The 15833-nt window shown below is 45.8% G+C and overlaps 2 protein-coding genes across 5 annotated transcripts in view; one reads left to right on the forward strand and one right to left on the reverse strand.

Moving 5' to 3' along the window:
* Positions 1–2746, forward strand: part of LOC119431356 (SLIT-ROBO Rho GTPase-activating protein 1) — a 51892-nt gene extending 49146 nt beyond the window's left edge. For 2 of the 3 annotated variants that reach the window (XM_049657365.1, XM_037698841.2), the window contains exon 15: positions 1949–2746. In XM_049657365.1, coding sequence (XP_049513322.1) covers positions 1949–2228 — 280 coding nt within the window. In that variant the 3' untranslated portion in view covers positions 2229–2746. The remainder of the gene's footprint in view (positions 1–1948) is intronic. The other variant, XM_049657366.1, reaches the window with a different exon arrangement.
* Positions 2241–15414, reverse strand: LOC119431357 (ornithine decarboxylase). Of its 2 annotated transcripts, none has more exons than XM_037698844.2 (7): positions 15287–15414; positions 14852–15002; positions 14232–14328; positions 12691–13075; positions 8914–9079; positions 3433–3875; positions 2241–2425 (listed from the first exon to the last, which is right to left on the reverse strand). In XM_037698844.2, exons 2-7 carry the CDS (start codon positions 14921–14923, stop codon positions 2266–2268), a joined length of 1323 nt encoding a protein of 440 aa, XP_037554772.1. In that variant the 5' UTR covers positions 14924–15002; positions 15287–15414; the 3' UTR covers positions 2241–2265. The 2 variants fall into 2 exon arrangements, with proteins under 2 accessions (XP_037554772.1, XP_037554771.1); XM_037698843.2 differs by having other exon boundaries at positions 15208–15366.
* Between the last annotated feature and the right edge of the window lie 419 nt (positions 15415–15833).

The raw sequence follows: 15833 nt of genomic DNA on the forward strand, positions 1-15833 counted from the left end.
TAATCTTTTCTGCATTTTCTAATTGAAATGTGAGGCTATTTCTTCTCTGTGCTCAGAAGCAGTGTGCAACGACAGATAAGGTGGTTGCTTTAGGGCATCAGTAATGAAAATTACGACGAACTTTGCAAGAGTAGAAACTAGTTACTCGCTAGTTCATTCATTTCAGACATGTTTATTTGCAAACTGAAGGTGACATTAGGAAATGCTGTCCAATGAAAAGCAATTTTTCAGGAACTGTTTTTGCAAGTTCACTCAAACCCCCTTAAAAAAAGTCTACTAGGACTGGACAGGGGCCTTCCACGACTTCAGTGATGTCAGCTGTAGTGTAACTGCAACTCACACTGATATCCTATGTTAGTTGCTGTTACCACTGTTTGTGCATGATGCCTTACCAATAATGTGATGTGCAGTGCAGAACTTTATTACACACATTCATCCTTTGGCATTTGCAACTTACAGAACTCGGCACTCCAACGTTCATCTGTTAAAATGCGAAGTGCATGTAAATAAATGTCTCGGGGCCTCACCTGCTATCATGTCCATCAGTATGCAAATGGAAGTTTGTTTTTGCGGGGCTTTGAAGAGTGCACAAATGTGTCGAAATCTTCTGCTGCCTTGCTATTTGCAATGCAGAGCTGTTCTGCAGAAAGGCTTGTTGTAGTTGATGCTATCGTGGCAATAAGACGTAAAGGCAAATTTGGCCATTGGCATGGTTTTTGTTTTGCATCACAGTGAGGCTGTCATCTCTGAAAGTGTTGTGGCAATGAAGGAGCCAACTAAGTACTATATGTGCCGCTTGTAGTTCCCATCACTGCAAGAAACTGTAGACATTGATGTGAAAAGCCAGGTCCATGAACCATCCATCTCAAGTTTATCGAAAGACTAAAGGCCCGTTTATAGTCGGATGTTATCGGCCAGTCACGCTACGCCGGTTGCGCTGCGCCAGCCGAAACGCCATCTCCTCTATACTCCGAATGCGCACGCCGTCAGCTGTTATCTTTGGAGCTTGCGCAGAACGATCCCAAGCCTGTGCGCTGCTTTGAGCGGCTGTCTACGACCGTCAGCCATACAGCGTGGGCGCCTTTATTTCATCGCGTGAAATGCATTGTGGGTCAGCGCAGTTGGCGCGACCAACGCGCGAATGGGTCAGGAGCCCATTCAGCGCCGGGTCGCGTCGGAAGCCGCTGGTGCGCTCGACTATAGAGGGGGTTGTTTTTGCCAACGTGAGGTAGTGCGCGCGTTACGTCGGACTATAAACGGTCCTTTAAAAGGGGCATGGAGTTTCCTATTGACATTGCTAGAAGAAAATCTGGCACTGCAGCCACTTCACCACCAAGGGAATGATGGTAGGACACGTATTAGTCCACAATTTGGCATGGCTTCACTCAGGGTGCACATCGAGGCTCTTTTTAGCAATTTGCAATTCAGCCATGTGGCATGCTTTTGAGCAGTCAAGTGCCAACTGCTATAGTTCATTGTTATGTAATTACAGCTAATGGTAGAAACTAGAGCGTTACTGATGCTAATCATTGCAGGACAGCAGCTTTGAGATGACAGCACTGTTATCGTAAGAAAAAATAAAAATTATTGTGAAGCTAAAAGGATGAAGTGTACAAAAGTCCCATGCTGTTTGAAGCATTAATACGAGCAAACTAACGCCAGAGTTCTGGGGTTGAACTGTTTGTAGAGGCTGCCCAACCATAGACAATTCTGAGGCCTTTGTAGCGACTTCATTGTGCAGCTGCTCACCACATTGGTTCAGAAACGAAGTGATGCTGAGCTGAACTTGCTATTGCACATCAGCATGTGACACCCCCCCTTTCTCAAGAAGCTTATTACATTGGATTCTGTGCAAATAGAACTATATTTCTTTGCGTGGTTGGTGTCCCTAAATGGTCTCAGAGTGGGTTGTTCACAGCAGAAAGCAAGCCTGCCTTATGCAATGCAGGGATGAGGACGCTCCACCCACGCCAGCCATGGATGCAGTGGCTAGCCTGGACGCCTATGACATCACTCAGGAGTCATCAAACCAGGAGCTGGCGCGCGACCTCGACAATGCACTGGCACGGGTGCACGTGTCCATCGACAGCATCGAACGCAGCCACGCACCGGACTTGGTGCAGGATCTGCCCGATGACATGACAGCAGCGGAGCGCTTCGCCTTGTCAAACCAGTGCACGCTCAAGAAAGGTCCCGCGGCCAGTGCCAGCAGTGCCTTGCGCGAATGAATTTTTGAAATGTGCCGCCTTTATTTTTTATTAGTCTTCAGCCATGCACCTCCGCGAGCGGGGGCGGCGTCACGTCAAACGCCGCCCCCGCGCCCTGCCCTGGAGTTGTTCCGCACGTGTCCGGCTGTGGCTGCTGCACAGCCGTGCCCAGGTGGCGAGCAAGGTTATTCCAGAATGACATGCCCTGCAGCTGTGCCCTGCAGAAGAAGCAAGACAAGAAAATGACTGACCACAGGCCACAAATGCACAGCAATACCTCTTCGCTGGAAGTACTAGAACCTATCCTGAACCACAATTAATGCAACACAGAGAATGTGCAGCAAAATCAATCAGGGAAGATCACAGGCCACGATGCTGCCTACGCACAGTGCTTTCCACTATTTGGAAGTGAACAGAAATGTATCTGGACTATCTAACATTGCAACTGTGGTTTGCAAGACTGACAAGAGAACTTTCTTTTTTATATATATATATATATATATTATTGTGTAATGAATAAACTGTCTTAGTACAACACATTCTCCTACCATTTCAGGCTTATCAAAACTAAATTCTGGGTTCCTGGGGCTTATTAAATCTTGCATACACGTCATTTATTATGCTAGTGCTGGAACAGCAGTTACTGCAGGTGTTCATGGATACATAAGACTGTGTTGTGTCAATCGTTTCCTGTGGCAGACACCAATGGGTATGCACATATATTAGCACTTCCGAAAGTAGAAAGACACAGCTCACGGGACCCTTAGACACCAACTTTATGCAGTATTGTTTGAAGCTGTACACAGGATTGAGATGTGCCATAGAAAGGGCAAGGACAACAGCTACCTATTCTGCAGGCTGAAATGTTTTACGCTGCCCACTGGGTGTATGGAATTCTAAAGCAACCCCCAGGGAGATATAATAGTCTCCAATGCTGCTGTTGCACAACACTTATTTGCAAGCTACTTGTGTTGCAAGTCAATGGCAAGTCAGCAAAGTATTTATTCTTAAGCACAGAAAGTGAAATATTTGAAACATTTCACTGCTAATACGTAGTGTGAAAGAGTATGGGAGACAAACACATTCCTCTTCCAAACTCTTCATTGCAAAAAAAACTAGAAAAATTGCTGCACAGGCATCTTCTTGAAATGTATAAAAAAATCGCTCGCCATGCAAAGCCACCCTAAGTGGCCTCAAATGCTACTGCATTATGTAGTTTACTCACATGGCGGAGTATGTCAGCATGTATTTGACCTCTGGTTTTTGGAAGCCGTTGAAGTTTGACGCAGCGCACAGTGTGTAGGCACCCATGTTCTCAAAGACGATCCAGTCGCCCGGCTGAAGTTCTGGTAGCAGCGCGTCCTCCAACACCATATCCATGGAGTCGCACGTTGGTCCCCAAAGGGAGCAGAGGCGCAGGGGGCCATCGCTGCTGTTCAGTGCAAAGGGCACCGGCTCAGCATGGTCAAAGACTGTGCAGTTGAAGGAGCCGTAGACGCCGTCATTGAGGTAGTACATGGGTCGACCGCCAGCCTCGCGCTTGGCAATCACAGTTGTGTAGAGCGTGAATGCCGACGACACAAAGAAGCGGCCGGGCTCTGCGATCACCCGAACCCCGCTCTCCTCGGGGAAGTGCTCTGCCAAACTGGTGTTGATGGTGTACGCAATCTGAAATGATGAAGGGACAGACAAAGGCACAATGAGCAGTGCTGGCATGGCAATGAATTTTGTGTGAACCAGAATATCAAAACAAAGCACTACTGCACAAGCCATAAAGCAGCTAAACCACCATACACCATTAGCCTTTCAAAATGCTGTAGTCTGCAATATGATGGAGAACATTTTGTCGCAAGCAACAATTTTGTCGATGGCTACAAGTTCTAATTCTACACATGCCTCTACAATTAAATTAAAGTTGCTTTTTATTTTGTAATGGAAACGAGATGCTTTGTCATACTGCGTGGCACTGTGTTACCGTATTTCTGCGCTCAAACCCGCTACAAAAATCAAGAAATGTAAGTGTAAAGTTAGGGTGCAGGTTATACAGTTAAATCTGGATATAACGAAATTGACAAATTCCCGAAAAACTTTGTTATAAAGAGGATTTCATTATATGCAGGTTTGGCACGAAAATTAGAAAAAGAAACGCTTACCGTATTTACTCCATTCTAACGCGCCCTCAATTTTAATGTGCACCCGTTTTCCTTGCGTTTCTCTGTCGAAGCACTCATCTTTCGAATGTTACATGAGGTACTGGATGCGTGTCGTTTCGCACAAGCGTGAGGCGTCGGAAACGAGCGAGCGACATGATGGCGTCATAGCGTCACCTAGTGTCACCTAGTGTCAGGGTAGTGAAGTGAAGTGCAGTAACCAAAGAGTGGCGCTGCCACTCTTTCGCCTCGATTGAATGTTGAAAAAAAAAAAAAAAATGCATTTTTTTTTTCCTTCGGCAACATAAACTGGAAAAGTGCTGGCTTGGTGGGCTAGAACAGCTGCAGCAAGCAGCGGGATCAGGTTTGAATGAAGGAAGGGGGAAAGGTCACGTCCACGGCGGCAAGATCGCCAGGTCGAGGGATGCAGGCCGCCTCGCAGTAGCCATGAATTCGAGCACGTCAAGCGCGCCGCCACCGCTTCGCATTCCGTCTCGGCAGAGAAGGTGCTTCCGGTTGTTGCTTGTGCAAAAACGACAAAACTTGGGGTGAAATCTCTAGGTTGTTGGCGGGAAAAATTCGTTATTTCAAGGGGGTTTCCCCGCTGCCACTTTTTTTATGTAGAGATCTCAAATACATGTACTTTTATGGAGTAACGGCAGGGAATAGAAAAACTTCAATATATCCAGGAATTCCGTTATATGGAGGTTCGTTATAAGCAAGTTTAACTGCGGTCAAATTTGACCTTGAAGTGTGGCCTCATGACAGCATGCCACACTGCCATGAAGTCACACTTTAAAGCCAGGTTTTCCGCCATTTAGTTTCGTTATCTCCTAGGAAACCCCACTCGTGCGTGTTGAAGCTCCCCTCCATGGCCATGGATTCTCTTTACGGATCGCCATTTTGCGTTTATTAGTTAGTGAATAGTGCACGCGGCACCAGCAAACTAGAACTCTGAATGAGTTGCGCTCAACAGCCGTCCTAGTGCAGCAGAAGCTGATGGTAAAGCTTTCACATGATATGAGAAACATACTTTTTGCAAGAATTTTAGTGTTGTATGAGGCGTGTTCAAAATGAAACCGAACTTCTGAAATAGCGTGCCAACCAGCACAGGGAGCACGCTGCAGCTACCGAGTGTACGTGGCAGCAGGTTTAGACAACAAACTGCTATTTGCCGCATTTTGCTCTGACCGTTAGTTGGCGAGCTGCAGCCACTGGAGTGAGTACGTGCACAAGCTGTTCGTCTGATTAGTGCCAAAGTGACAATGAAAAAGCTTGAAGAACAACTTTGTGTGAAATTTTGCTACAAACTTTGCAAAACTTTCACAGACATTTCAACTGCTTAGCCAAGCATACGGGGAGGACTGTACGAGTCACACACAGTGCTACAAGTGGTTTAAGCGTTCTTGAACACGGCAGAGTACCAGTTGGTGACGATCCCAAGCATGCACGACCTTCAACATCAACAGATGACCATACCGAGAGCGTTCATGCTGCGATTTGTGGAAATCTTAACTGTTCGAGAAGTTGCTGACGAAGTGGGCATCAACGTAGGATCATGCCATCAAACTTCGAGCGACAAACTTGAGATGCGTTGTGTCGGTGTAAAATTCATGCTGCATTTGTTGATTGACGATCAGAAACAGACCAGTGTTGAAATCAGGCAAGAACTGCCTGCCACTGCCAATGTCAAACATTCTTTGAATAACATCATAACAGGTGATGAGACGTGGGTGTATGGCTGTGATATTCAAATTAAGGTGCAGTCGTCGCAGTGGGTGGGCAAAGGGTCTCCTCGTCCCAAAAAAGCATTCACGAGTCGCTCAAGGATCAAGATGTTGGTTGTTTTTTTATGACTGCAAAGGCTTTGTCCATCAGATTTGTACCACATAGTCAGATGGGGTAAACAAAGAAGTCTACTAGGGAATTCTAGTGCGTTTGAGCAATGCAGTATGCAGTAAGAATGTGGGAAAACCAAACTTGGATGTTGAACATGACAATGAGCCGGCTCGCACGTCGCTCCATGTCCGGCGTTATCCAGCAAAACATCACACTCCCGTTTTGCCCCATCCACCATATTCTCCGGACCTAGCCTTGGCAGACTTTTTCCTGTTTCCTAAACTTAAAACTACGTTGAATGCATGTCGTTTCGAAACCAGAGGAGGTTCAGGACAATGCAACAATACACCTGCGCGTCATCCCAGAAAGTGTGTTCCAGGAGGTTTTTCAAAAACAGAAAAAGCGATGGGAACAGTGTAGTATTGCCAGTAGGAGGGGGACAGTCCTTAAAATGTTTTACAGTCGAACCCGAGTATATCAAACCCACATAACAAACTATTGTGTATATTGAACAGTTGTAAAATCCCCTTGAAAACTATATATATATCGAATTTTATATACTGAATTTATACTGAAATACGAATTTGTTGTGATCCCCTTCAGATTCGATATATCCTGCCGGGTTCGACTGCAGTGCAATAAGCAAAAAAGATGTACTAAAAGTTCGGTTTGTTTTTGAACTCTCCTCGTATGATGAAATTTGCACTTGATATACGCACAAATTTTTTTCTTTATGGGCGGTTGTATAACCCGCACCCCCAGTTACATGAATAAATACGGCATATTTTGTAAAAGAACGTCAGCACTAGAGCATGAAAGGGAAAAAGAAGCATGGAGGAATGGAAATACAGTAAGAAGCATCAGTGACAGTCATTCCTAAATTATTAAACTGCACTAGCATACAAAGCACTTGTTGGATTCATTTATTTTGGCAATTACTGCATAACATGCAGGCATTCACAATGCAAGTGCCAAGTAGCCAGGGAACCTTGTCGCACTACAAAAAGTCAGACCAACCATTTTCCAAAGTGCCTACAGCACAAATAAAGTACCCACAAGCAGTGTTGCCAGGTTTGGCTATATATAGCCAAATTGGGCTACAGAAAAAAAGTTTGTGTCGACTTGGACGAGCTGGCTATGTGGCTATATTTGGGCTATAAAAATCTGCGACTTGGCTGTGTTTGGACTATACGTGGCGCCCTAATCCACACTCCAGAGGTGGCTCTGATGGAGTACAAACAAATCTTGAGGGCTACGTTTTAGCTGGCTGAGCCGGCCGCGTGTGTGTGTGTGCGCTCGCGAAATCTCCCCCCCCCCCCCCCCCCCCTCACCGTTGTCTGAGCCGGTGGCTTTGATACTTGACGCACTCAAACTTGCACCCCGCTTCATCGTCTGACATCCAATCCCGGGGCATCGGGATGAGCCTGAGAGTAGATGGTTTTTCACAGTACACTGTACTTACATGGCTATGCTCAAAAAGTGAGAAGAATAAAATAGGGTCGGGCGATTGTGGCGGCGACATGAAAGAAGGGAAGCACGGGTAGACGACACACTCCAATGTGTTCATGGCCACAACTTCTGGGTGAGGTATTGCCGGGCACAGCTTTCGACCTGCTACATATTTCTCACACTAAGCTTTACTGCCATTTCTCTTTCCCTGCGAGATTAATTTTTTTTCGTGCTTACATTCGAGATTCATTTCGATAAGTTGGACTTAAGATCGCATCCTCCTCGGAGAGGAGAATCGAACCATGTGGAAGTGGGCCAAGTATGCTAGAAAGTATAAAAAAGAATGGGAGCAAGACCCCGAGCTCAAAGGTGGGTCCTGGTGCTTTTACTTATAGATGATTTGTGCGTAACGTCACATATGCAGATACTCATTGTGTTAATATCGCAACATGTTTGCCATGATAACATCAATGTACCACGTCACGTGAGCATCAACCACCGTGTTAGCTTAGCAGGTGAGGTGTCCCGCTGTTGACTCAAGGACGCGGGTTTGATTCTCGGCCATGGCCGCCGCATTTCGATCGAGGCAAAATGCAGTAACACCCGTGCACTTAGGTCACGTTAAAGAACCCCAGGTGGTCAGAATTCGGAGTCCCCCACTGCGTCATGCCTCCTGATCAGATCGTAGTTTTGGCATGTAAAACTCGAGCAATTATTAGCACATCAACATGGTTTGCTTTTTGATAGTAACCGGTTTTCACAGTATTACCACTGTTATCAATTTGTCATTTACCTCTGTGCGCCCGTCGCGGCTTTCACCACTTCGAGCGAGTTACGTTCGGGACGTGCTAGTCGCCGAAAACGACCGCGCGCTTCTTACACTGGTGTGCCATATTGCGCAGTAATCTTTTAAAGCTTCGCTTAAATCGATTCAGACAGTGAGTGGCATCTGTTGTTTGTCACTTTATTTTAACGTATGTTCTTGGCGTAATCGAGACCCAAGATGGCAGCCGGCCAGGTTGATGTAATGGACACTATATAGAGTCAGCTAACCCGGGCCAAGCTAACTACAAAAAAAAAAAAAAAAAAAAAAAAAAAACGAGAAAACAAGATAGGACGATCAGACTAATAACGCCAGATATCATAGCGCGAAAGACAGGTTTTAGCTCATTAAAGAAAAAAAGACGTGGGCGCGTCGCCGTCGCAGACTACTAAGCACACTACTAACACAGCCCTTTTCTTTCGCAACAAAGGATGCAGTGGCCCACCTTGTCGAAGAGCTTCTGGAATCCTTGGTCACCCGGATAGCCACCCCCTATGTCGAGCAGAGTCATGGGAAAGCCCAGAGCCAGGCCTTGGTCAAACACCTGACGAGCACTTTCAATGGCACGTGCAAACAACTGCGGCTCACGGCTGTTGCTGCCCACATGGAAGCTGCAAAGCGACGCATAAAGTGAGAAATTGACATGCATGCTGGGAGGTGAATGTGAACCCTTGAAACAGGTGGCAGACACACAGCTGCACTCAAGTGACTGGGTGAAGCGACAAGGCACGCTTCATTAATAGTGGCCTCACCTAACAGTCATTCCACGCGAAACTACCCAAGCCCCAAAAGTGACCATCACAGATTCTCTTGGAAAATATTGGGCTAGTTGGCGATTGTGTGAATTGGATTTCACCAAAGTATTTTGCTGAAAAAAAATGTTTTTGGTTGCATAAGCGCTCTTTGAAGTTACTGCAAAGAAGCACAAGTTGGTTGGAGATAACTTTTTTTAATTAAGTATGAGACCAGGTACAATGATAAATATTATTTTAGAATATTCTACTGGCTTGGTTATTTTATGTGACATCATAGGTGAACATATTTATAAATTTCCTGCACTTAATTGGCTCAGTAAAGAAAGGCAACAATTGTGCATCAGAAACATTTTGCATAAAAATTGTTAGCATATCAGCCACAATATTTATCATTTTCTCCAGTTTCTATATTTTATGCTAAAAATAAGGGTCGACTATGAAATCAAGTACATTTCGAGAAAATGACTTCGGCAAGAAGTCACTGTGAGGATATTCAGACCTAAATTAAAGTTAGCATTAAGGCCCTCCAGATAAAAACATGTGAAATAAGTAATACACACCAACCTTTGATCTTATTATCTAGACATTTACCTGATTTGAGTAAATTTTGTTTGAGGCAAGAAAAACACTTCAGTTAGTTGTGGACTTCAAAAATAGTTCTTTGGCTTCAAACAAAATTTACTCTAATTAAAGTTTCTAGATCACAAGCTGAAAAGTTGGTGCATATAATGAGCTATCTGAGATATTTTTATCTGGAGGGCCTTAATGCTTATGTCTGAACATTGTCAAAAAGTGACTTTTTTTGCCAAATTTGGGAGTAATTTTCCAAAACAATACTTTATTTTAGGTTGAACATTATTTTAGCATAAAATATAGCAACAGGAAAAAATAGTAAGCAAATGTGGTAAGCAAAATAAGCAAATATTTCTAAAAATGCACAATTTTTGTGCTTTTTAACTGAGCCAACTAAACTCAGGAAATGTGTTCACCTATGACGTGACATGAAAGAACCGTGCCAGGAAAATATTCTAAAATAAGATTAGTCATTGTAACCAGTTTAACTAGAATTTACCTCAAACCAACATTTCGCAGAAATTTCCAAGAGCACTTACATCACCAAAACAAATTTGTAACGGAAAAATACTTGGGTGAATCCCTCATTCACACAATCACCAACAAATGCAATTTTCTTCAAGAGAATTGGTGATGGCCACTTTTGGGGTCTGGGGCATTTCATGTGGAATGACCCTCAACACAAAGCAGGTGGTTCTTAGACAGCAGGATTGGAATGTAGAGCTAACACTCTGCCCCAAGCAATGTTACCAGAAAACCCCAGCGCCACTCATACACTTTGATAAGGGCGAAATGCAAGAACGCCCGTGTACTGATAAATGGGTGCAAAAACCCCAGGTGGTCAAAATTAATATCGACAGCAGCAGCAACTTCAAGTCAGCTCCGGAAGCACATGTTTCACGACAGCCTTTTGCTAAACAAGTGCGTCTTTACCCAATGAGTGAGCAATGTGTGTTTTGAGGACACATTGTGATTCCATCACGTTCTTTCAGCACTTAAGCCAGAGGAAAAGGATAGGAGAAAAGGGATGGTACCCCACAATCAGCGTTATGTTCAAGTGTCGCAATTTTTTATTTCAATGACAGGATGCCTTTTGCACTGTACTGGATGCTACATTACATGAAAACAATTCCGAAAGTGACAGAATACTGCCCCTGGCCACGAAGCCATAAACGTAGTGTATGTCTTAAAAGCAAAATAACTTGCGATGCTGAGTACAGCAGCAACCGCAAGATGCGAGCCATATGCTTACAAGCAATACTTCACTACAGCCATTGTCCACAAGCAGCAGCGAAATGGAAGCATTGAAGTATATGTACTGGGCCTTTAAGTAAATAACCAGGCAAAACTCTCGTGGTGATTGCGCAGTAAGCTTGCTCAGTTTTGCTTATTTTGATGTCAGCAATCACACCCCACAGCATTACGTGAACAACACATTTTTAATAATAATTGGGATTTTTCACCCCAAATCTGCACTGTTGGCTGAAGAGACACTGCATAGGGGGCCTTCAGGTTAATTTTGATCTTGATTATTTAAGCGCTCAAAAGTTCCTTCTTCATTGGAATGCAGCCACCACAGTTGAGATTCAATCCCCGAAACATCTGTGCCCGTCACTATGTCCTCATCCTATATCCAATGCCATGACAAGTGGAAAGATTTGTCAGTCCTTGTTTTGCTTTTTACTTAACATAGCAATTCTGATGAATGTCTGGCCTGATGGGCATGACCTTTTTTTTCCTTTTTCATATTTCACAGGTATCGCAAGATTAAAAGAAAAGCCATTTTTTAAGTGAATACAGCTTGTGTAGCTGTAGACAGTCCTATAGCGACATTTGACATTCAGCAACAGTTTGACGTTTCATTTACAAACGTGGAGGTAAGGATGACAACACAGCTGAAAGTGTTGGTATTTCTAATGAAAACGTTGTCTGCTTGCTCGAAGTATGCAAGCCCTCATTGTTAATATTTACCCATTTGTCTGGTTGGCTGAATCTTCGGAGTTAAAAAGGCTAAAGATGCCAGAAAATGGTAGTTCCCAAATGTTGTCATACAATCTTCTTCATGCATGTTTCTCACAGTGAACAGAACTTGCATTTCCAATAAGTATAGAACACTGTGGTACAGACTATGAACTACCTCACTTTGTAAGGTAGTTCATAAACCGTAATGCTTCCCAGAGGTATCAAATTGTTAATCTCGTTCAACTAGTATCAAGTCCCTACAATATTTTTGGAGGCAAGTGCCCAAATGGGCTTGCCATAACGCAGTAAATGACAGCATGAAACAGCACGCAATATACATTCGCTAAATAAAAAAATAAACATATATATATATTTACACTGGAAGCTCCAGTAAAGTCACGCTGCACTTGAGCTTCCTGCATTTGCTTCCATGCGAAAGCCCATTCCAGTACCACGTCTTTTTTTTATGTTTTACATTCGTGGCCTTTGTTGCTGCGTTGAAAACGTTTTGTTCATTGCTAAAGCAATCTGTAAAACTGAACTACTAATGCATTGGGCTGACTGCACCCACACTAAGCTCATAACATTTCGCTCAGTCCTAATTGATTTGCCATAGAGAAGTCCTACTGTGTGCACTGAACACCAGCAGCTGTGTGTGGCCTGCAACTGCTAAGAAATTTTAAACCGCATAAAAAACCCTAGTTTCAGACATTGTAGATGGCCATCTGAGCAAAATTTTGCATTTGAAATGCAAGTGAATGAGTCTTGCAAAAATAGATGTCAAATGTTGCCATTCTCTGGACGGAACACAGCATTTAGGATGTCTAGAACGGCTCCTCAGCATAACCACTGAATTTAGGTGGCACCCGCGACACACTGAAATATCTCGGATCACACTTCCCCCTTTGAGAGCCCTCAGAAAAGATGCCTACCTGACGCCCACCACAGAAAGGCCAAGGGAGTGGGCCACAGACAGGAGATGCGGCGCGTCATCCACTTCACAGCCAAATTTAAGGCCCAGCTGGCAGACTGAACCGGAGTCATCGACACGCAGGCGCAGAACCAGGCGTGCCGCCGGGTACAGCTCGCGTACCTTGTACAGCTCCAGTTCATTGTCAAAGGTCATGAGGTCAACACCAATGGCAGCAGCATGCTTGATGAATGAGCGAGTCTTGCACGGGTTGGCATAGATGATGCGGCTGCTTGCCACTCCCAGTGCCCGAATGGTGTCAATCTCAGCCTTACTGGCACAGTCAAAGCCCAAGCCCAGGCCAGCCAGAAGTTCCAGCACAGCTGGATCGCCATTGCACTTGACAGCTGTGAAACAGTTCATTCATTAATGTAGCATGGTGCTTGTAGTCATTACGCAGATCCTCGACAAAAGGCTCAAGTTGGGCACAAACTGTGTCCGCTATCGCTCGGCAACATGATAAACACGGAGTTTGTTACAGTATTACCTAGAGGAAGATCTGGTGCCACCGTCTATGCGAGTTTCCCAACGGGTGCCGTGTCGCCCCGAGAATACAAGTGTGCGAGGCTTTGCCTCGGAACGTGGCTTGGCCTAAAGCATCGCAACGGCTGCACAGTTAAAGCTTTCTTAACGTAAATTGCAAAATCTTTATATTCACGCGTACATCTTTCAATTAAAATTTCGTCACCTACAGTGATAAGGAAGCGAGTAGAAGCAATAAGACAACAAGCTGTAGCACAGACAACTTAGACCGTATTGCCTATCCTCAAACTTTGGTGGCCCACCAGTACTTTAAGTTTTATATAATTATATATCCATGCTTCATAATTGAATACAAATATTTTTGTGTAATATTAAAGAAAAAAAAAAGACACTGTTACACACTGTTTTAGCGGAGAATGATCCATTGTGATAGAGGAAACGGTGCCAGTCAGGCACGCCTTCAAGGTGTCCTCGCTCTCCGAGAATGATGCCAGTCTGAGGCCACCACATCCTGGCATTCCTATACAACAGCAGCACAGCGCCAGTCTTCCCTCTAGGTAATATTGCAAGGAATTCTAGGGATAAGCCAGGGACAAAGAAACAAAAGCTGCCAGCATGCAAGTAATAGATGGCTTATGGTGGTCTCCACTATGTCACATACCAGCTAAGAACTGTTACACTATTCCCATTCATTCTGAATTCATGCTTTTGTATTTTCACAAGCTGCAAAAACATACCATGCACTGTCCTTAGTTTGCACCCGCTTTGAATTATTTCTTTACACAGTTCCCTGTGCAACATGGAAGATTTAGATGTTCAGTTCGTGTCAAAATGCACTACAACATTTCATGTCAGAAAGAGCATGAGGAAATAAGCAGTCAGTATTAGTTAAAGGAGCTTGAAGATGCGATTTACCTAGAAGCGCAGCTCAGTAAAGCGTAGACCGAATTTTTGTACTCATGCGTGTTTATTTTATTCTAGCATTTGCATTAACTGCAGCAGTGAAGAAACCTTCCTCACCGTAGAAGGGCTCGACGCGCGGGATCTTCAGCTTCCAGACTTTCACCTTGTACAGAATGTCACCCACGTCAACGACGAAGAAGGGTTGATCATTGTCCTGAAATTAGGTACCACACCAGCGTTAGCTTGTGCACAAAACAGCTTGCGCACCGAGGCTGCAACACGGTCGTTTTCACACGTAATAACAGGCGCCTGTTTCACACAAAATGGGTCGCCTGCCGTTTCAAGTGCTCGCAGCTGTGACGAACGTGGCGAATTGCCAACACCTACTGCAGCCTGGCCAATCATCACATGTGCGCGACTGTCTGCCCGCGCTATCTCTGGGTGTTCCGATTGTCTCTACGCGCGGACTGCAATTTCGGGATCAGAGTACGCCCGACCTTTCGCCTCTCTGGTGATTGCGTTTTTTTTTTCTTTTTTTTTTTTCTACAGCAATCTGTGATCGGTGCTCGAGCGTTGTCGCTACAGCAGCTGCGTTCGGAAGTCAAGCCGCGCGACCTACGCTCTCGCATTTCCCCCTGCGAACGACACGCAGTTTTCGCCGCATAGCCATTGTCCGCGCACAGGCTCTGCCCGGGCATGCATCGCGGGCGCTGTATGAACAGCAGTGATTGACGTACCGGGTTTGATGTGATGGAACGAACCATGCCGACGTCCCCCACCATGGGGTCCACAACCTCGCACGTCTTCATGGTCTCAGCTCTCGTCCCAAGGCGGTCCGCTCCCGCTAACGCGGATCTTGGGCAGGCGGACCCGTGCGGTCAGGCCCCCCTGCAGCAGGCAGAACACGCCACAATGTCGTCCGCGGTCGATAGTGCACAGTGGCGTCTTATCATACAGCAGCTAGGCCCGACAGACTTTTTCCGCTCCCCACCCAGCACCGGCGCCAGACTCTCGACACAACTGTTCGAGCCGAATAAATTATTTGTTTTTTTAAGCCGTCACCGCTCAGGCCTCAAATCGCGCGGTGCCCTACCTTGGGAGAAGCGTCCCAGCCGCCGGAGATGGTTAGGGACGGAATGGTTGGATTTTGGGTGGCAACAACGATGAAATACCGTGCTCGCGGAAAAGCTCAGGACGGGCGGAGGAACAGTTGGCAGGGACGCAGAAATGGCGAGGCGGTCGCTTTTATAGTAACGTAGCGAGGAGGACTTGGCCACGTGACCGTGCGTCAGAGGAGGCGCGATGCGTCGCGGCTGCTGCGCTGCGTCGACGGCGGTGGTCCGGACGGCGCGGGTTTTTGAGTGCTCGCGCGCGCGTGGCTTTATCGATCACAAGAGCGCGCACGTGCACGTCAGCCACCAGCGTGCAGAGATAAGAGCAGCCGCCGCTGCTGCTGATTCACATGGTAGCCGGCGCGCGCCGGCGTTTTACGGGTCTAGTGGCGGAGGCCGCCGAGGCCGGTCCAAACGGAAGTGGACTATTGCAACCGCGGGTACAACCACGCGCCCACTCTATTACAACTGCGTCCTTCGCCGTCCCGTTTTTACGCGCACCATTCGTCGTCGTATACGGCTTCGCCTCGACTGTGCACTGTCGCGTCAGTGGCTAACCAGGGGCCAAGCTTGTCAGGCATTTCTCGAACGCAGAGAGTTGGTGATA

The sequence above is a fragment of the Dermacentor silvarum genome, chromosome 10, assembly GCF_013339745.2.
Source record: "Dermacentor silvarum isolate Dsil-2018 chromosome 10, BIME_Dsil_1.4, whole genome shotgun sequence".
NCBI classification, from domain to species: Eukaryota; Metazoa; Arthropoda; class Arachnida; order Ixodida; family Ixodidae; genus Dermacentor; species Dermacentor silvarum.